The sequence below is a fragment of the Enhydra lutris genome, unplaced genomic scaffold (assembly GCF_002288905.1).
Source record: "Enhydra lutris kenyoni isolate GAN:26980312 unplaced genomic scaffold, ASM228890v2 scaffoldscaffold15, whole genome shotgun sequence".
In the NCBI taxonomy this organism is placed as follows: Eukaryota; Metazoa; Chordata; class Mammalia; order Carnivora; family Mustelidae; genus Enhydra; species Enhydra lutris.
In genome coordinates this window covers 6,173,779-6,195,841 of record NW_019154099.1, presented here as the reverse complement: position 1 = coordinate 6,195,841, position 22,063 = coordinate 6,173,779, and the positions used below count along the sequence as shown (strand labels likewise).

At 36.8% G+C, this 22,063-nt stretch overlaps 1 protein-coding gene across 3 annotated transcripts in view; it reads left to right on the top strand.

Moving 5' to 3' along the window:
- LOC111146982 (component of oligomeric golgi complex 3) overlaps window positions 1-22,063 on the top strand; it is a 78,281-nt gene that overhangs the window by 26,908 nt on the left and 29,310 nt on the right. For all 3 annotated transcript variants that reach the window (XM_022502788.1, XM_022502787.1, XM_022502789.1), the window contains 6 exons: window positions 3,668-3,711; window positions 4,158-4,284; window positions 4,876-4,967; window positions 6,040-6,179; window positions 7,438-7,598; window positions 18,749-18,854. In XM_022502788.1, the coding sequence (XP_022358496.1) occupies window positions 3,668-3,711; window positions 4,158-4,284; window positions 4,876-4,967; window positions 6,040-6,179; window positions 7,438-7,598; window positions 18,749-18,854 (670 nt within the window). The remainder of the gene's footprint in view (window positions 1-3,667; window positions 3,712-4,157; window positions 4,285-4,875; window positions 4,968-6,039; window positions 6,180-7,437; window positions 7,599-18,748; window positions 18,855-22,063) is intronic.

Here is a 22,063-nt window from a genome sequence, read left to right as displayed (position 1 = left end):
TTTGTGTTGATTAAATCCTTGGCCTTGAGTTCTATTTCCTATTCTTTCTTTCGGGGTGGATTTCTCCATCTTGTCATTTTGTCCAGAAAAGAAAAGAAGAAAGAAAAAAAAACAACAACAAAAAACCCAAACAAAGAAAAAAAACAAAAAAAAACCAAATAAAGTAGATCCTGTGTGTGTTTTGGTCTGTTTGTAAAAGAATCTATGTCCCAAAATAAAAAAGTGAAAATAAAAAATTAGAAATATATGTATAAATAAAAATTAAAAAATTAACAATAAAAGATAAGGACTTGGAAAAGAAAAGAAATGAAAAAATAAATAAATAAAGAATAAAAGTGAAAAAAGAAGCGAGAATCTATTTCCGCAAGAGCTGAAGCTTTGCAGTCCTCTATGATCAGTAGACTTGGGCAGTGAGTTTGTGCTTGTCGTCTGGGGGTGGTGGGCCAGGGCCTCCTGCCCTGCTTCTCAAATGGACTTGTTTCAAAGGAAATGTGCGTCCAGGGTGCAGGAGGCTTGGTGTATGCCGCTCCAGCCTCCTCTAGGTGTGCTATTTTGCTCCCTGAAGGCACTGATGGAAAGGATGAATACAGTGGTGCCCGGGTCTTGGCTGAAAGTCTGTGCTCTTATTCTTCAGTGAGCCCTCACAGAAGAGCAGTCAGTCACCACTCTTTGTGTTTGGTTTCCCTCTGAACTCTGTGTTCACCATGCCTGTGTCTGAGCTTTTTTATCTCGGGGGTGTGACTTCGTTTCAAAACTCCAAAATTTTAAGAACTCTCCTGGTGTATACCTATGCTGTTCTCCTGGGGAGGGTCTTGCCCTGCTTTTGTCATTTGCTGGCACGTCCCAGGAAAAGTGGTCACATGACTGCGCAGTTGTTCACAGTTTATGGCAAAACAGAGCGGAAAGCTGATACCAAGACCCACTGCTCTTGCTCCTTTTCCTGGAAACAGTGGCGCCACCCCTTCTTCTTGTGACCCAGGCGATCTTCAGACCAAGATGTCACCACTGGGATTCTGCCCACTTTGCCACCTGAGCACCTTGAAGCCAGGCACGTCCCCCATGGTAGAGGACTTCTAAAAGTTCAGATTTTGTGCTGTGCTGCTTCTAATACTTTGCAGTAGGTGCGGTAAACAGGTGCCCTCCTCCTTACCAACAGCTGTATCTTCCCCAAGTTAACTCTCTGCACCTCCTGCCTTTCAAGAGGAGGTTGCTTTTCTTCTTGTAGATTTGCAGTGTTTGTTCTCTCAGACCTCCAGTTGATTTCTTGGGTGTTCAGAATGACTTGATGACTATTAAGCTGTGTTTGAGGGTTGAGACAAGCTTAGGGTCTCCCTACTCCTTAACATCTTGACATCTTAACTCCTCCCTCGGTTTTTTTGTTTTTTGAAATAAGAGACACTTGGTCTTATTTATAGAAGATACAGGAGAATAGTGGTTCATTGATGGTATAAGGTTTAGCTTATGCCTGATTGGTGCTTTTGCTTAGTAGTCAAATACCAGTGGTAAAAATTTGATTAGAAAAGAAGTAGTATAGATAAGTGTGATATAGCTCAGTGTGGTAGATGAATATAAAGTTATTATATAATTATTGGTGGCTTTCCTACATGCCATTTACCAATGGTAGTCAATGAATACATGCAATGGAGTCCTATTTGTATTAGTGACAGCATGAAATACTTACCTAGAAATAACTCTACTGGAAATACAAGGATGAAGAAAATGACAAAACTAGACAGAAAATTTTAAGAGATTGAATAAATGATAAGCTTCTCTTGTTTCTGATCAAGGAGACTTAATTTTTAATTTTTTTTAAAGGTTTTATTTGTTTATTTGTCAAAGCGAGTGAGAGCAGGCTCAAGGAGGGGGAACCACAGGCAGAGGGAGAAGCAGGCTCCCCCCTGATCAAGGACCCCAATGTGGGGCTTGATCCCAGGACCCTGGGATCATGACCTGAGCTGAAGGCAGAGGCTTAGCTGACTGAACCACCCAGGCATCCCGAGACTTAATTTTTTAAATGTCAGTTCCTCCTAATATAATTCATCATCAAATATAATCTTAACAGAAATTCCAGTGGAATTTCTTTCTGGATGATGCGAAAATTTATCTGGTATACTAAATAAGCAAGACAATTATACAAGTAAATTTGAAAAATACATTGATACTGATTCAAGAATTCATTGATGGATCATTGGGGTGAGAAATTCTACAACTTGATATAAAAGGAAATCAGTCTTAAAGAGGAAGGGTTAGAGTTTTCTACATAGTATTGAGAAGACTTGCTGAGTATTTGGGGGAAAAAAGTAAACTCTATAAACTTTATAACATTACCAAAATACATTCTAAGTGAACTAAAGAGTTAAATGTAAAAATTAGCAGGAAAAAAAAAACCCTAGCAGAAATTACTGGGAAAAAATTACAGAGTAAAAGATTCAGGATATAAAAATTACATTTTCTGAATTTTAGACAGCCAAAGAAAAGCAGAAAGTAGGATGTTTGCAACAGATAAGTGAGAAGGTTAATATTTTTTAATGTACTAAGAGTACTTCTAACTCAGTAAGAAAGATGGATATCTGATATATAAACGACCAGATTTTGCCAAGAAAATGCAGATGGTTCATTAAATATGAGTGCATCTGTAGCCTCAGTGGAGAATATGTGCAGTTTAAGGTTAGATGCCTTTTTTTTTTTTTTTTTTTTTTTTGGTCAAGACAATGGCAGATTAAGTTGTAGCAGTCAGTCCTTTTGAGGTTTTGGTGAGGGAGACAATACTACTGACAGGGAGGTAAATCAATTCCTTTTTCAAAAAACATTTTAGGAGAATGGAGCAAAGCCCCTATAAGTATTTATCTCTTTTGTTGGGGATCCCCAGCTGGGAAGTGGGTACTGTTCTTATACCTGCTTTATGTGGTACAAAGTGGAAACTCAGAGAAGTGAGCCCACCCTCCTGGGCCCAGACAGCTCCTGGGGAGCTGACACCCAGACCCTCTAGTTTCACTCCAGGCCCAGAGCTCCTAACCACTGGACTTTTCTTCTCAGGAACAGTCTAGATGTCTAACACAATATTTGACTTATGGTACATTTGCCCAAGGGTTTATTATGTAGCCATTTAAAATAATGTTTTAAATAATAATAATAGTAATTCATCAAGTGTTTACTAGGTGCCAGGCACTGTGCTAAGGCTTTCCATATGTTTTCATCTGATGTTGAGTAGGATGATGTTTTGGAATGTAATTTTTTGAAAGCAGATAATCATGTTGAATGTATAATTCCAGGTTTGTTTTTTTTTTAAATATAGTAACTATAGTGTGTATACAAAAAACTGAAAGAATATTCTAAAATATTAGTTGTGGTTATTTTATGGTATTATAGGTGACTTTTTTTAAGAAAAGATTTTATTTATTTATTTGACAGAGATCACAAGTAGGCAGAGAGGCAGGCAGAGAGAGGAGGAAGCCGGCTCCCCGCTGAATGGAGAGCCCGATGTAGGGCTCGATCCCAGGACCCTGGGATCATGACCTGAGCTGAAAGCAGAGGCTTTAACCCACTGAGCCACCCAGGCGCCCCTGTATTTACAGGTTTTCTAACATTAGCATGTATTAATTAAAATCAGGAAGTAATTAAAAGTATAACTAAAACAGATATATTTTAATATACTTTTATTTTGCAGACTCTTATCGAACAAATAGAACAGCGATCTGAAAAAATACCTGAGTGAGTACCTAGAAGTTCTTCAAACTGCCTTCTTCTTGATGTGGTCCTGATACTTTCTGAGCAATTACCTTTCATACTATGCAGGCTTTTTCTTGTAGCACATAACTTATTTTGGGGAAAGGTTGTAGACCTGACTTTGAGTTTGCAAGGCATCTTTTTTTCCCATAGCAGTATTTTCTTTTAATTTCAAAGTTGTAAGATCTTTCTGTACTCTTGGGAGATAAATCTTTCTTTAAAAGAATAAAAATTACAGTTTTTGAATCACACTTCATTATGGTTTGTTTTTTCTTTTCATACATAAATATTTCTAGTATTTAATGTGGGCAAATGAGGGGTGACCTTATTGCTTTAGAGTTTTTGAAATCTTTTCTGGAATTTAAGATCAGATTTAATTTCCATACCTGAAATCAGAAATTTATACTCTAATCTCATTCGCTTTTCATCAGATACCAACAACTGCTAAATGACATCCATCAGTGTTACCTTGACCAGCGGGAGCTCCTTTTGGGCCCTAGCATCACTTGTACTGTAACAGAATTAACAAGCCAGAATAACAGAGATCATTGTGCCTTGGTAAGCTTCAGCTAGTTTTGATTGATGTTAAACCTTCTTCTAAAATATTTTGGTCTTTGAAGCTGTATTTGGGTAGATAAGTTTGGATCCCATATCAACAAACTTTTAGAGAATTTTTCTTTCAGTTATGAGGAATCCAGTAATTAGCATTCAGCTTATTAAAATATTCTCATTTTGATCTTGTTTTTGAAGAATGAAGATTCACGAACAAGTATTACTCCTTGAAAGATGAAGTTTTTGAGTTTGTGGATTTATACTCATGATTTAATTTAGCTTTTGCTGAAGAAGTGCTTTTTTTGTCTAGCAATTTTAATTCATACTATAGAAAAATACATAAAGATTGTTTTATTAAATACCCCCTCTTAAACTAGAAGAGTATTTTCACTGTCAAAAGTTTAGAAAATAAAAGAAGAAAATAAAAATGAACCATATTCATATTTTGCTGTAAACCAAGAAATTTCTGTTTTTCAGTGTGTTGTTTTATGAATATATGTGCATAATCTCAGTTCAAATAGAGTACTTGTTTTATTCATAAATGCTGGAATCATTGTGTGTCTTTAACTGTATGTAATGTGTGTTTATTTCCTGCAGATTCGCAGTGGCTGTGCCTTTATGGTCCATGTATGCCAGGATGAGCACCAACTTTACAATGAATTTTTCACAAAGCCAACATCAAAATTAGAGTAGGTGGTACACAAACTCTTGTTTTTAAGATTTAATATGCTAATGATCATTGTGGCTTATTATATTATAGTATTTTAAAATTAACTGCAAAGTGTTTTAACTTTTATGAGTGTGTGAACAGAATATTATTGGATGGAACAGTGATTATTTTAAAATAAATGTGCAATTTAAAGGCCAACATGCTTTTATATTATTTATAATATATCTATGGAGACAATGTGGTATGATAGTAAGAAGCCTATATTGGAAACTAAGTCTTGGCAATGTATATCCCTTTATCTCCAGCTAGTATTCTAATTCCTTATAGCTAAAAAATTGTTCTAATTAATGAAAGATACTTAAAAATACAGACACTATTTAATGCCTTTTCCTTATTTTTCTCAAAGTGTCTCTTCAGCTCCTGTGTTAGTCACTTTTGATTTCTTCATGTTGGTGATTTTGACTCTTAGAGAGATTCCAAGATTATAACTTTTATAATGAAGAAGAGTCAAGTGTATCTTATAGTTTTGATTAGGTTGATCACTTTTGATGAAATGCTATGTATAGGACAGTATGTAGAATATAGACAACTTAAGTCTTTCTTTTCAAATGTTTAAAATTGTCAAAAATACTTGTATGTCCAAGTACTTTGAGTTTTATCTAAGTCCAAGTATTAAAGAATTTTCAGTTCATCTTTCCTAGGGACAATGGTACATTTGATTCACAAATGATGTAGAATATAAAAGGATAATTATATCAACCAAAATATTTGTTATTATGTTTTAAAGGACATATATAAAGTATGGCTGAAATAAGTAAAGTTGTAATAAATTGACATAAATTGATTTTTGGCCACGGCAGCTGCTTTGGAGTGGCTGCTGAAGACTGCGTATGGATTTTGCGCTTTTAAAGCAAAGAAAAATCTACAGTATTATTTTCACCCTTTGATTTCTCATTAAATAGTGTTCCCATGCATGATTTTCCAGTAGATTTTTATTTTTATTGGCTAGAAGAAATCAATGATGCCTTTTAAACCATTAGAAAAATCCTGAAGATTACGACTTATAACCATGTTTTATTCTTTCATTTTAGTGAACTTTTGGAGAAACTGTGTGTGTCATTGTATGATGTCTTCAGGCCGTTGATCATTCATGTCATTCACTTAGAAACTCTGTCAGAACTTTGTGGGATTCTTAAAAATGAGGTGCTTGAAGATCATGTACAGAACAATGGTAAATAATAATTAGAAATGATAATTTCAAAAGTTTTAAAAATTATATCTGTGGCTCAATGAATTTCAAAACCCTCTATTCTTTATCCCATTCACCTATAGAAATTTATTATTTTTATAGCCTGGTTTGATGCCTTTTAAAATCAAGATACACCATATTTTTTGACTAAAGGTTCAAATTAAATGGGAAAAGAATTTTAAGATCTGGGCAAAATTGGTAATAAAATTATAGTTCACTTTTCTTTCTGGCATCTGTCAGAGAGGACTGTCAGTTTTGAGCTAGACATTTCTAATACATTCTTACCAAAATACCTGAAGTCATTGACTATATTGCATACTCTTAATTTAAAAACAAGAATTATTTTAGTGTACGTATATAATAATGACTTATCTTTTTTGAAATTACAAATAAAATGAATTCTCTGGAAAACTCTAACCATCTGATACATTCTTTAATATTTGATTCGATTGTCATAGAAAACCTGACTTGAGTAACTTTACAAAAACCCTTCAAGTAATTATTTTACTGGCAGAAATTATTGTTCTCACTTTGACTTTCTTTAGGAGACACTAGGTTTGTTATGTTTCCAGAGTTTCTTATTCTGCTGCATTTAGTTCATTCTAAGATGTGTATTTTCTTACATATTAATGCCTCTGAATTAAATTAATTTGAATATTTATTTTTTTATATCGTGTCTCCAACTCCCCAGCCCTTGGAAAGTTGTTACAGAATTAATGGTTTGTCTTAACACTGATGGCATCTTAGGAATGTAGACATTCTGTATGAACTCATACTTTGTTTTAATTTTTTACTCATATTTCTTCGTGAAAACCTTAATAAGTCATTTAATATTTGTGGGACTCAATTTATTTGTAAAATTGGGATGATAACCCAACGAATAAGCTGCCCTAGCCGTCTCTCAGGATTGTTCTGAAGCTGAATGAGATAACTTTTAACAAGCACGAAACACTTTAAAATTCAGACTTTATTATTCATGTTAATAATAAAAATAATATCACAGAGTGTCAGAAAAAAGGTATAAGGGCAAATTTATTTCCTAATTTTAAATTTGAGGAAATTGAAAGACATTTATTAAGTTTTTCTGAGGTCATTGAGTCATACTGAAATAGAATGCAACCACAGTCCCAGAGGCAAAAATGCTTCCTACTACTGCTGGACACTTGAGTAATATTTTTGCTTGTTTAAAGAAAATATTTTTCTAAATATAAAGGAATGGATGATTATACTTTTTTATCAGCTGAACAACTGGGAGCATTTGCAGCTGGAGTAAAGCAGATGTTAGAAGATGTACAAGAGCGCCTTGTCTACAGAACCCACATCTACATTCAGACAGACATCACGGGGTACAAACCTGCTCCTGGAGATCTGGCATATCCTGATAAGTTGGTGATGATGGAGGTAGGGTTCTCTTATTTGATCTTGATCTCTCCCATACACCTTTTGGATGTTTGGTACTAGTAAAAATAGGTTTTTTCTTTTTAATTCTCATTCAAGATGTAAACTCAAGATCAACTTCCCATAAAGTCACAGGAAATAAAATTTTAAAAAATTGAACAGCATAATCTGTTAGGTTCTTTTTCCTTCAAGTTGTATTTTGTAATTCATTTCCCTCCCCTTTTGTAGGAAATATGTGTTCTCAGGTTTTTTTTTTTTTTTTTTTAAGGTTTATTTATTTACTTTAGAGAGAGAGTGTGTGCTCGCGCATGAGCATGGGGCAAAAGGGCAGAGGGAGAGGGAAAGGGAGAATCTCAAGCGGACTCCCTCCTGATCATGGAGCATGACATCAGGCTTAATCCCACGACTCTGAGGTCACAACCTGAGTCGAAATCCAGAGACGGACACTTAACTGACTGAGCCACCCAGGTGTCCTGTGTTCTCAGTTTTTTTTTTTTTTTTTTAAATTTTTAAATTTTTTTTAATTTTTTATAAACATATATTTTTATCCCCAGGGGTACGGGTCTGTGAATCGCCAGGTTTACACACTTCACAGCACTCACCATAGCACATACCCTCCCCAATGTCTATAACCCCACCCCCTTTCTTCCAACCCCCCTCCCCCTAGCAACCCTCAGTTTGTTTTGTGAGATTAAGAGTCTCTTATGGTTTGTCGTGTTCTCAGTTTTTAAACTGAATTTGTGCTCCTTGTGATTTCTCTTTTTTAAAATAAATGGCACAGAAGAGGGTCTTGAAAACATAGGAGCCAGCATAGTTGATTGTCATAGAACCATGTGTCATGACGTCTCATAAAAACCCTGCGGGCCATCTCCTCAAAATTCTGCAGTACTGATGTCCAATTTATGGTTTGAAGAGCTAGAGTTACCTCACTGATCATTTAGCTCACTGATTCAGTTACATTGAATCTTTATTTTCTTTTAGTGCTGGACAGAGTTTAAATAATGCTGAGGGTATTAGTACTAAACCAGAATTAGAACCTAGAACCTTTTTTTCTTTTTAAGTAGGCTCCATGCCCAATGTGGAGCTCAACATGGGGCTTGAATCAAGATCAAGATGGGCTCACTTAACCAGACACTTAACCACCTAGTTACCCAGGCACCCTAGAACCTAGAACTTTTTTAATGGAAGTTTCAAATATAAGCGAAAGGTAGCGGGAACTATATAATGACTCTTGCATATTATTACGCCAGCTTCCTCATGGCCAGTCTTACTTCACTTAGAGCTCCATTACTCCCTTCCACACCATTAATTATTTTGGAGCAAATTCTAAACATTTCATCAGTAAATACTTTAGTATTTACTTTAGATTCAAAAGGTAAGGCACATTTTATTTTTTGCAGTGAAGTCTTTTTCTAGTTTTATTGAGAAATAATTGACATATATCAGTAAGTTTAAGGCATAGAGCATGATGATTTGATTTACATACATTATAAAATGATTACCACGATAGCTTTAGTTAATACCCATCATCTTATATAGATAACAGTCCAAAGAAAGGAAATTTCTCTTTGTGACAAGCTCTTAGGATCTACCTCCGAACAACTTTCCTATCTGTATACAGTGTTTATTGTTAACTATAGTCATCGTGTATATTACATTTCTAGTGTTTATCTTGTAACTGGAAGTTTGTATTTTTTTTTTTTTAGATTCACATATAAGTGAACTCATACAGTATTTGTCTTTCTCTGACTTATGTCATTCAGTATAACGTCTTTAGGGTCTGACCATGTTTTTGGACATGGTAGGATTTCCTTGTTTTTTTTTTTTATGGCCAAATAATATTCCACTGTCTGTATACACCACAACTTCTTTTTTTTTTTTTTTTTTTTAATTTATTTATTTGACAGAGATCACAAGTAGACAGAGAGGCAGGCAGAGAGAGAGAGAGAGGGAAACAGGATCCCTGCTGAGCAGAGAGCCCGATGTGGGACTCAATCCCAGGACCCTGAGATCATGACCTGAGCCGAAGGCAGCGGCTTAACCCACTGAGCCACCCAGGCGCCCACACCACAACTTCTTTATCCATTCATTCATTGGTGGACACTTAGGTTGTTTTCATGTCTTAGCTATCGTGAGTAATGCTGCAGTGAACGTAAGGGTGCAGATATCCTTTGAGTTAGTGTTTTCATTTCCTTTGGATATATTCCCAGAAGTGGAATTGCTGGATCATATGGTAGTTCTATTTTTAATTTTTTTTTTTTTTTTAAGATTTTATTTATTTATTTGACAGAGAGATCACAAGCAGGCAGAGAGGCAGGCAGAGAGAGAGGAGGAAGCAGGCTCCCCTAGACAGCAGAGAGCCCGATGCGGGGCTCGATCCCAGGACTCTGAGATCATGACCTGAGCCGAAGGCAGCGGCCTAACCCACTGAGCCACCCAGGCGCCCCTATTTTTAATTTTTTTGAAGATCCTCCATACTGTTTTCCAGAGTGGCTGCATCAATTTACAGTTCTGCCAATAGAGCACAAGGGTTCTCTTTTCTCCACGTCTTTGCCAACACTTGTTACCTTTTTTAAAAAAAATATTTTATTTGTCAGAGAGAGGGAGAGAGAGTGCTTGCATGCATGAGTGGAGGAGGGGTAGAGGGAGAAGCAGGCTTCCTGCTGAGCAAGGAGCCTGTTGTGGGACTCGATCCTAGGACCCTGGGATCATAACCTGAGCTAAAGGCAGACGCTTAACTGACTGAGCCACTCAGATGTCCCAACATTGTTACCTCTTGTCTTTTTGACAGTAGCCATTCTAATAGGCGTGAGATGGTATCTCATTATGTGCATTTCCCTGATGATTATTGATGTTGAGCATTTTCATTACCTGTTGGCCATTTGTATATCCTCTTTGGAAAAAATGTTGATTCAGGTCCTTCGTCCATTTTAAATTGGATTATTTGGTTTTTATGCTATTGAGTTATATGATATGAGTTCTTTATACCTTTTGTATATGAGTTCCTTATCATCAAGCTTTGTAGTTTGATGGTAGTCCTACTTTCTTATTTTGGTGAGGGCACTTTTCATTTTAACACAACCATGATATAGTTATCACATTTAAAAACGTTATTATAGTTACTTAATATCACTGAATAGTCAAGCCTGGAATTTTTTCAGATTTACTAGTTGTTAGTGTTTTGTCCCACTTACTTTCTTTATGTGTATGTTTTATTGCTGAACCATTTGAAAGTAAATCATAGATATTGTGATACTTCACTTCTGAATACTTTAGTTCTTACTCTAAGAATAAAACATTCTTCACATAATCACATGCCATTTTTTATATATATAAAAATTAATATTAATTCAACATATTATTTATATGTAGGACATATTCAGATTTTTCCAGTTGTCCTTCAGCTATCTATAAAACAGGATCAGAAAGTTAAAAAGTGGGATCCAGTCAAGGTTACTGTTTCTCCCCCCTTGTTTTTTTTGTTTGTTTTTTGTTTTTATCACCTGGCTTTTTTGAAGAGACCAAGCCAGTTTTATTGTAGAATATGCCACATTCTGGATTTGTCTGATTGTTTTTCTCACATTTAGATTCAGATTAAGCTTCTTTCTTTCCTTTTTCTTTTCTTTCTTTCTTTCTTTTTTTTTTTTTGGGCAAGAATACTACACACCGGGCGCCTGGGTGGCTCAGTGGGTTAAGCCGCTGCCTTTGGCTCAGGTCATGATCTCAGGGTCCTGGGATCGAGTCCTGCATCGGGCTCTCTGCTCAGCAGGGAGCCTGCTTCCCTTCCTCTCTCTCTGCCTGCCTCACTGCCTACTTGTGATCTCTGTCTGTCAAATAAATAAATAAAATCTTAAAAAAAAAAAAAAATACTACACAGCTGATGTGTACTTACCTCATCACATCAAAGGCACGTAATGTCCGGATGTTCCACAATTGGTTAAGGTAGTAATTGCTAATTTTCTTCGTTATAAAATATATTCCCCTCTTTGTAATTAGTGAGTACTGATGAAATGATACTTTGGGATTATGTGAGTTCCCCAGCATCTTTTTACCCAGTGGTTATTACAACCATTAATGATCTGTGCCTGAACCGGTTATTATGTTGGGAGTAGCAAATTTCATACGTGCAATTTTCATATCTGCCTTTTCTTCTGCATTCATTAGTTGGCATTCTGCTGTAAAGAATTAATTTCTCCTTCTTCCTCCCTTTTGCCTATCTCTGACCTTAATAGACTAGTGGAATTTTTATTTTTATTTTTATTTTTTATTTTTTTTTTTTTTAAAGATTTTATTTATTTATTTGAGAGAGAGACAGTGAGAGAGAGCATGAGTGAGGAGAAGGTCAGAGAGAGAAGCAGACTCCCCGTGGAGCCGGGGGCCCGACGCGGGACTCGATCCCGGGCCTCCAGGATCATGACCTGAGCTGAAGGCAGTCGTCCAACCAACTGAGCCACCCAGGCGTCCCGACTAGTGGAATTTTTAAAAAAGTCATTATAATCTATTGGCATTGCTCTTTTTGAAGCTCAGAATTGTCCCAGATTTGACTAGTGGAAGATGGCTTCTTTGTCTTTTGGTGGCTTCTTTGTCATTTTGACATGTCCCTGTAATCTTTGAGGACTTCTTTCTTTTTTCTTAAACAGTTTTATTGAGTTATAGTTTACAAACCCCACAATTCACCCATTTAGAGTTTATAATTTAGTGGTTTTTAATATATTCATGGATAGGTTCAATCATCAGCACAGTTGGTTATAGACCATTTTCACCACCTCAGAAAGCAACCCTGTACCTTTAGCTGTCACTCTCTGACCCCAGTCTGAGGGGTCAGAGAACTTAGAGAGAGAGTTCTGTGAACTCTATAAATGTGTCTATATATATGTCTATATAATATATATGTATGTATATGTATGTCTATAAAATATATATGTGTCTGTAAATTGCCCGGTTTTAAGCATTTCATATGAATAGAATTATATAACATGAGGTTTTTTGTGATGTCTTTCACTTAGCATGTTTTCACAGTTCATCCAAGTTATAGCATGTGTTAGACTTCTTTCCTTTTTATGCTGGGTAATATGCCATTGTATGGATATATCACATCTTGTTTATTCATTCTTCTGCTGATGGATACTTGGGTTGCTTCCACCTGTTGGGTGTTATAAATAATAATGCTACAAACATTCATGTACACATGTGTTTTTATTTCTCTTGTGTATATGCCTCGGAGTGGAATTTTTGCACTGTATAATAACTCTATGTTTAATCATTTGAGGAACGGCCAGATTGTTTCCCAAAGTGGCTGTACCCATTTACATTCTCACCAGCAGCATATGAGGGTTCTGATTTCTCCACCTACTTGCCAACTCTTGTTAATATTTGACTTTTTGACTTCAGGCATCTAGTGGGTATGGAGTGGTGTCTCATTGTGGTTTTAATGTGCATATTGTCCTTGCATCATTTGTTATCCCAGCATTCTGTCCAGTTGTCCCAGCATCATTTATTGAAAAGCTATTCTTTCCTGCTGGATGGTCTTGGCACCCTTGTTGAAGTCAGTTGCTAATAAATTTTTGGGTTTCCTCCCTCCCTCCCTTCCTTCCTTCCTTTCTTCTTTCCCTCCTTCCTGTTGATTTATTTGAGAGAGAGAGAACATGAGTTGGGGGGAGAAGCCGAGGGAGAGAGAACATCCTTAAGCAGACTCCCTGCTGAGCACAGACCCTGACTCAGGGTTCGATCCCAGGACCCTGAGATCATGACCTGAGTTGAAATCAAGAGTCACATGCTCAACTGACTGAGCCAGCCAGGTGCCCCTGGGTTTGTTTCTGAACTCTCAGTTTTATTACATTGATCTTTATGTCTCTTTTTATGTCAATATCAGAGTGATTTTATTGTTTTGTAATAAATTTTACAATCAGGAAGTATGAATTCAAAATTTCTTCTTTTTTAAGATTGTGTTGTCTATTCTTGGTCCCTTGCAAGTCTATATGAATTTCAGAATCAGCTTGTCACTTTCTACAAAGAAGTCAGCTGGGATTTGTTAGGGATTATATTATATCTGTTGATGAGTTTGGGGATCATCTTAACAAATGTTAACTCTTCCAGTTCAAGAACATGGGATATTTTGAAATTATTTAGATCTTTTTCAGTTTCTTTCAGTGATATATTGTAGTTTTCAGAGGATAAATTTTATACTTTTTAAAGTTCTTCCTAAGTATTTTATTCTTTTTTTTTTTTTTTTGTATTTTTTTTTTATTTTTATTTTTATTTTTTGTATTTTATTCTTTTTGAAGCAAATGTAAATGGAACTATTTTCTTAATTCTGTTTTTTGATTGTTCATTGCAAGTGTATAGAAATATTTTTGATTTTTTTTTTTTTAAAGATTTTTATGTATTTATTTGACAGAGAGATCACAAGCAGGCAGAGAGGCAGGAGGAAGCAGGCTCCCTGCTGAGCAGAGAGCCCGATGTGGGGCTCGATCCCAGGACTCTGAGATCATGACCTGAGCCGAAGGCAGCGGCTTAACCCACTGAGCCACCCAGGCGCCCCTATTTTTGATTTTTATATATTGATCTTCTATCCTGTTACCTTGTTGGGCTAGCTTATTCTAATGGATTTTAGTGGATTCCTTAGGATTTTCTATATGTGTAACTGTATATGTATGCATGTATATAAGATCATGTTGTCTGCAAATAGAGATAGTTTTACTTTTTGATTTCCAATCTTTATGCCTTTTATGTATCTCTCTTGCCTAATTGCTTAGCTAGAACCTCCAGTACAATGTTGAATAGAAATGATGAGACCATATATCCTGTTTTATTCTGATATTAAGGGGAAAGCTTCTAGCCTTTCCTATTTAGTATGATGTTAACTGTGAGTTATTCATACAATGCCCTTTATCAGGTTGAAGAGGTTCCCATCTATTCCTGGTTTGTTGAGTGCTTTTATCATTAAACAATGTTGGTTTTTATTAGATGCTTTGTTTGCATCTATTGGGATGATCTAGTGAAATTTTGATTCTAGTGAATTTGAAAATATCCCCTGATGGAACTAGAGGGTATCATGCTTAGCGAAATAAGTCAATCGGAGAAAGACAACTATCATATGATCTCCCTGATATGAGGGAGAGGAGATGCAACATGGGGGCTTAAGGGGGTAGGAGAAGAGTAAATGAAACAAGATGGGATTGGGAGGGAGACAAACCATAAGTGACTCTTAATCTCACAAAACAAACTGAGGGTTAATGGGGGGAGGGGGGTTGGGGGGGTGGGATTATGGACATTGGGGAGGGTATGTGCTATGATGAGTGCTGTGAAGTGTGTAAACCTGGCGATTCACAGACCTGTACCCCTGGGGATAAAAATATATGTTTATAAAAAATAAAATTAAAAAAAAACAAAAAACAAAAAACGATTATGAGGCAAAAAAAAAAAAAAAAAAAAAAAAACCAGGGAGGAGTCAGTGGGTGTGGCCTGTCTGGGGAGAGATGGCTCCAGCTTGCCCAGTGCACGAAGAAAACAAGAATGTTAGATAGCTCTGGAAAAACAAATGTGTTGTTGGATTATCATTGCTGTTATTATTATTTGGGGGGAAATTTAAATATACAATAAAATACAAAAAAAGTAATAAAAAAAAAAAAAGGGTCATCTGTACCCCAATGTTCGTAGCAGCAATGGCCACAGTCGCCAAACTGTGGAAAGAACCAAGATGACCTTCAACGGACGAATGGATAAGGAAGATGTGGTCCATATACACTATGGAGTATTAAGACTCCATCAGAAAGGATGAATACCCAACTTTTGTATCAACATGGACAGAACTGGAAGAGATTATGCTGAGTGAAATAAGTCAAGCAGAGAGAGTCAATTATCATATGGTTTCACTTACTTGTGGAGCATAAGGAATAACATGGAAGACATTAGGAGAAGGAAAGGAAAAGTGAATTGGGGGGAAACTGGAGGGGGAGATGAACCATGAGAGACTGTGGACCCTGAGAAACAAACTGAGGGTTTTGGAGGGGGGTGGGTGGGGGTTGGCACGGCCTGGTGGTGGGCATTAAGGAGGGCACGTACTGCATGGAGCACTGGGTGTGGTGCATAAACAATAAATCTTGGAACACTGAAAAAATAAAATAAAATAAAGTGCTGTGTTAAAAAAAAAAAAAAAAAAAAAAAAGAAAATATCCCCTGAAATAATTTTGCTAAGTCATTACATGTTTCTAATGTATTTTCAAAAATGTAGTCTAATTTTTGCAAGGTTTGCAAATTAGGCTTCCAGCAGGAATGCTGACTTAAATTTATTTGTCTATGAAAAATAGGTTTAAAGTCCATTTCTTCATAAGTGTATCCTATATTTATCAACATACCTTTTGATACCAAGTGGGAATCGCTTTTGTTAAGTTATAAATGTGGCTCAGATATTACCCAGTTTCTGTTTAGACTGCTTCTCCTGGATGTCACACATCCTGATTTTCTTTTCTTTTTTTTTAAATAGATTTTATTTTTTGGAACAGTTTTAGATTTACAGAAAAATTGAGAAGGTCTTACAGAGAGTTCCTATGTACGCCACATCCAGTTTTCTCTGTTATTTAACATCTTATATTATTGTGGTGCAATTGTGGTGGTGAATGAGTCTCTAATGATACATTGGTATTAACTAGAGGCCATAGTTTATTCACATTTCCTTAGTTTTTATATAATGTCTTTTTCTGTTCTAGGATCCCATTATCCATTTGTAGTTACTACCTTGCATTTTTTTTTTCTTCCATATCATCTTAGGCTCTTCTTGGCTCTGAGAGTTTCTCAGACTTTCCTTGTTTTTGCTGATTTTAATTTAACATTTTTGAGGAGAATTTGTTAAGTATTTTATAGGGTGCCTCCCTGTTGGGATTTGTTTGATGCTTTTCACATGGTTAGACTGGTATTACATGTTTTTTTGGAAGGAAACCCAAGTCCTATATTTATCACATCATAGCCAGGGTAGATACATCAATATGACTTACACTGACATAGATCACTTAGTTGAGGTGGCATTGTTAGGTTTCTTCATTGAAAAGTTGCTCTTTTCCCCCAAGCTATGCTACTTGCTTGAGACAAAGTATTTATATACATTATTTGGAATTTTTCTGCAAGGCAGATCTTTTTCCTTCTATATATGTAAGTATGTATGTATGTATGTATTCACTTATTGATATCAGTATGAACTCATGGATATTTATTTCATATTTATGGCTATTGTCCACTGTCTTATGAGCACTTCCTTATCTTTTGGGTCTGTAAGACATTTTAGGCTCATTTTGTCTATTTCCTGTCTTAGCCCTAGAATCAGCCATTTCTCCAAGGAGTCCTGGCTTCTTTCATTGGAGAATGGTATTAGAAAACAAGGTCTAGGTGCTAGGTGTGCTCATAGCTATAGAATGTTCTTGATTTTGGTCCTCTCAGCTGACAGCAAAGAAGTATGTGTATGTATAACCTATTCCTGTTGCTACACCTCCTCACCAGCATTTTAACTTAACCTAACTTATTTTAGTGCCTGCACTGATAAACATGTTCTATAGGTGTGTTTGTTTTAAAGCTAACAGGCTTGAAATACACCAGGCTGTGTAATTTACTGCCCTTATCTAAGAATGTTTTTCTCAACTTTCATCCCTTCTCCTGACTTCTATTTAAATTTATATTTTGGGTAGTTATATTAATTATTTGTATAGTACTTTAAAAAATAATATGTAGGGACGCCTGGGTGGCTCAGTTGGTTAAGCAGCTGCCTTCGGCTCAGGTCATGATCCCAGCGTCCTGGGATCGAGTCCCGCATCGGGCTCCTTGCTCGGCAGGGAGCCTGCTTCTCCCTCTGCCTCTGCCTGCCACTCTGTCTGCCTGTGCTCGCTCGCTCTCTCTCTCTCTCTCTGACAAATAAATAAACAAAATCTTTAAAAAAAAAATAATATGTAAAATCAAGCTTGCAGGAATCAGGTATATGGTAGGTAGGGCATATAGTTTGGGGGCTGTTTGTGTATTGCCCTGCTTTCATTATTCTGCAGGCTTATAGTAGGAACGTTGCTAATAATTCCAGGAAACAGATAATCCATTTGCAGGAGTTTCCTTGGATTTGAAGGCCACAAAGTGGGTATGATGAAGACGAGATCTATTTCTCAGTCCAGTCTAGGGAATTGTGTTCTCCTTCTTTCTTCCTTTTATTTCTTTGTTTTCTTTATGAATATTGGTTTTATATTAGGTAGAATGCCTGTTTTAATAGTTCTGATAAGATGTTAGGTGATGAAGTTTACTGAAGTCGCTCTCCAAGTATAATTTAGTGATATATTTAGGATGTTTATTTAGTCATCACATAGCCAGTGTCCTCATGCCTTCTTGTGTGGACCTTTTGGTTTAAGGATACCACTTTCAGAAAATATGCTGGCTTTGCTTTTCTTTTGGTGAGGGGCACAGGGGCATCAGGTAATCCTGCTATGATGTCTGTGTGCCATTTAGGGGTTGGCTATACTTTCTGGTTTCTGCATGCAGAATTAGGACTGGCCCAAGTGATACGGAGAGTGTCTTCCAAACGGTTCTCTGGGCCATTACTTTTGGCAGTAATTACATGTTTGTTAGTCCTTAATTTTTTTTTTTTTAGTCCTTAATTTTTATTTCTACCTTTATAAAACTATAAATGTAAATTAGTGAGATCTTCATCACTAACTTAGTAGTTAGTGACCTGTGTATATCTGATGTTATTCTTTAGGCAGTGAAGAAGGCTTTCAAAAATAGCTTACTGTAGCTATTCTCACATAAAGAGAAAAGCAGTTGTTTAGATTGGCCGGTTACTTGATAAAAGCATTTCTGATATTCCGAATGTATCCTGTCCAATCTTAAATTTTGTTTCTAAACAGAAGTTGAAAATTAGCTTCCTAGAGGAGCCTTGTGTATTATATGAACCTTCAGCAGATACCTGGTAATGGTTCTGAAATTAGTGGTTCACAAAAGACTATGGATGTGTTTATGGGAGTAGGGACGCTCCATACTAATTTAACTTTTTCATTTCCATGGGTTGTTTTAGACCATTTATTTATTAACTAGTTTTTTTTTTAACTTCATGGAAAGAGTATGTTCATATTACAAACACAGCTGAAAACTACACTTTAATCTTTCTTCTGATTTCTTTATAATAGCAAATTGCACAGAGTTTAAAAGATGAACAGAAGAAGGTACCTTCAGAAGCTTCGTTTTCAGATGTTCGGTTAGAGGAAACGGAGTCTAACAATCTAAGAAAATCCGGTATGTTATGATGTTTAAGTCCAACTTTATTCATTCGTTTAAACTTCTATTGAGGACTTGTCATGTTCTGAGCATGAGAAACAACCTTGTGCATTTGAAGAGCCCAAACTTGGGTGGGGGTAGATTGATAAGCCACAGATGTAACTGTGCCTATGTCCTAAAGGTATGGACAGTGCACTCTTGGACCATGGTAGAAGGGCATCAGAATTATGAAGGGAGGTGAGCTTTGAGTGCAGGAAGGTGGGTTTAGTGAGAGATGTGGTGTCTGAAGCTATACTGTTTATAAAGGTGGGAATGAGTGAGTCAGGTAAAGTAAGGTTGTTTAAGATAGAATTGCATGGAAGAGGGCAGGCAGGAATGGAAGACCATGGTTGCTTTGGGGAAGTCAAGTGGTTTGGTATGTTTGGGCATAGGTTATTTGGAGGGAGGAACAGAAAAAGCTGGCCAGATATGGTGATAGTCTCAGAGACTTTGAACTTCTTGCTAATATGGTGTATTGGAATAATTGTACTACCAGATTTGCATTTTGTAAATATATGGAGTGCCAGCGACTAGGGTAAGATACTGATAAAAATGTTTGGGCTGGCTTGGACTAGGGTACATGTTATGCAAGGAGTGAAATTGTCCAAGAAGCATCCTGGATATTTATGAGTTATGTAGACAAAAAGCTAGATGGGAAACAGGGTATCCCCTCCCCTCTCTTCCTAGCTGTAAGGGAGACACTGAAGCTCAGGTTTTCGGGGAGCTGGGATTGGCTGGGAGTTGGGGTAGTGAGAATGGGAGGCTTTAAATAGCCCCAGTTGTCCCTAAATCCCCATGCTTAGGGCATCTCCAGGAATTGTGTGTTACTGTATGAACAGTTGATACCTCAAACCCAGACTGCCAAGCAAACTGGGTATTCCTTGTCTGGCAAAGCCAATTTTATCACATTTGCTTCATAGGAAGATAGAGCCATAGGGGGTTAAAATTTCCTCCTTTGAAATAGAACCTGTGCCATGTCTTTGTATACCTTTTGTTTCTAGTATATACCTTGGTCCTAATAAATCTCTTCAAGAGTTGGTGGAAAGACTAGAGTACTTTTCTGTCTTACTGACCCTGGTCTTACATTTATTTTTTTTTATTTTAAAGATTTTATTTAATCATTTGTCAGAGAGAGAGAGGGAGAGAGAGCAAGTACAGGCAGACAGAATGGCAGGCAGAGGCAGAGGGAGAAGCAGGCTCCCTGATGAGCAAGGAGCCCGATGTGGGACTCGATCCCAGGATGCTGGGATCATGACCTGAGCCGAAGGCAGCTGCTTAACCAACTGAGCCACCCAGGCGTCCCGCCTGGTCTTACATTTTCCCTTTGCCCAGTAAAGTCTATTCTTTCACCCTTGCTTGGCCTTAAAATAAATAAGGTATTGTTGGCAGAACTGTAGAGCCTAGTTAGGAGATTGTTTTGTTTTCCATTTGAAAGATAAAGGTTTGAGCCAGGGTACTGACAGGGTATGGAGAAAACTGAATAGATGAGGCATCTGGTGAAAAGCTTGAATCAATAGAATTGGATGACACACTAGATGTAGGGGCTGAGAAAGACTTAACAGCGTCCACATGGAACAACTGAGAAGATCTGTGTATATTGATCTAGAGCTGTGCTGTTCAGTATGGTAGCCACCTGCCATCGAACACGTGAAGTGCGGCTATCCGAATATGCTGTTAGCATCTAAAATACAAATCAGATTTCAAAGACTTAATATGAAATAAAGAATGAAAAAACCTTATTAGTAATTTCTGTCTTGATTACATGTTAAAATGGTGATGTTTTAGATATATTGGGCTAAGTACATTAAAATTCATTCCACTTGTTTCTTCTTACCTTTTTTAATGGGGCATTTTAATGTGTTACACTTATGGCTCACATTGTATTTCTGTTGGACAGTACTGTTCTAGAGCTATAAAGTGGACTGATTTAGAGATAAAGATTGTAGAGTAACTGACGCTTTGGGCTTGTGTAGGGTCACCCCAGGACAGAGAGTACAGTGACAGTAGCAGAAATGTGGGGAGAGAACCTCAGCAGATGCTGACATGAAAACAATGGAGGTAGAGGAGAGTCAACCTCATATAAAGTAGACATTTTGGTTTAAAGTGAGGCCTTATAGAAGAGCTTTTAAAATTACACAAATATCACATGCTTTTGAAAAGCAAAAAAAAAGCTTACAGAATTATAAAGTGAAAGCACTAACCCACAGTGTTCTCTTCTTTCTTTTTCCCCATAAATCTGTACCATAAACTCTAGGCCTCCTTCTAAGCAAAGGCCGTTCTGGCTTTTTTTTTTTTTTTTTTTTTTTAAGAATTTTGCTTTGCTTGGCTATACTTTTATTGTTTTAAGTATTGGCTATTACTTTTTTTTTTTTTTTTTAAGATTTTATTTATTCATTAGAGAGAGAGAGAGATTGCAAGTAGGCAGAGAGGCAGGGAGAAGCAGGCTCCCACTGAGCAGAGAGCCTGATGCAGGGCTCGATCCCAGGACCTTGAGATCATGACCTGAGCCGAAGGCAGAGGCTTAGCCCACTGACCCACCCAGGTGCCCCTATGGAAAAAAGTTTCAAATACAAAGAAAAGTAGAAAGAATGATATGATGAACAGTGAACACCACTACCCACCATATGGATTCAAGACTTAACATTTTATCACATTATATATACATATATTCTTTTGCTAATCATTTTATTTTTATTTTTTAAAAATTTATTTATTTATTAAGTAATCTCTACGCCCAGTGTGCGGCTCGAACTCACAAGCCCAAGCTTAAGAGCCACATGCTCCTCTGGTTGAGCCAGCCAGGCGCCTCAATCTTCTGCTAATCATTTTAAAGTAAATTATTGACATCATTGCCAGTTTACTCTTGAGTATTTCATCATCTCTCCAAAATATAAGGACATCTCCTATATAACCCTAAAACCTATTGCACTAGGGGCGCCTGGGTGGCTCAGTGGGTTAAAGCCTCTGCCTTCGGCTCAGGTCATGATCTCAGGGTCCTGGGATCGAGCCCCGCATCGGGCTGTCTGCTCAGCGGGGAACATGCTTCTTCCTCTCTCTCTGCCTGCTTCTCTGCCTACTTGTGATCTCTGTCTTTCAAATAAATAAATAAATAATATTTTAAAAAAAAACTATTGGGGCGCCTGGGTGGCTCAGTGGGTTAAGCCTCTGCCTCCAGCTCAGGTCATGAT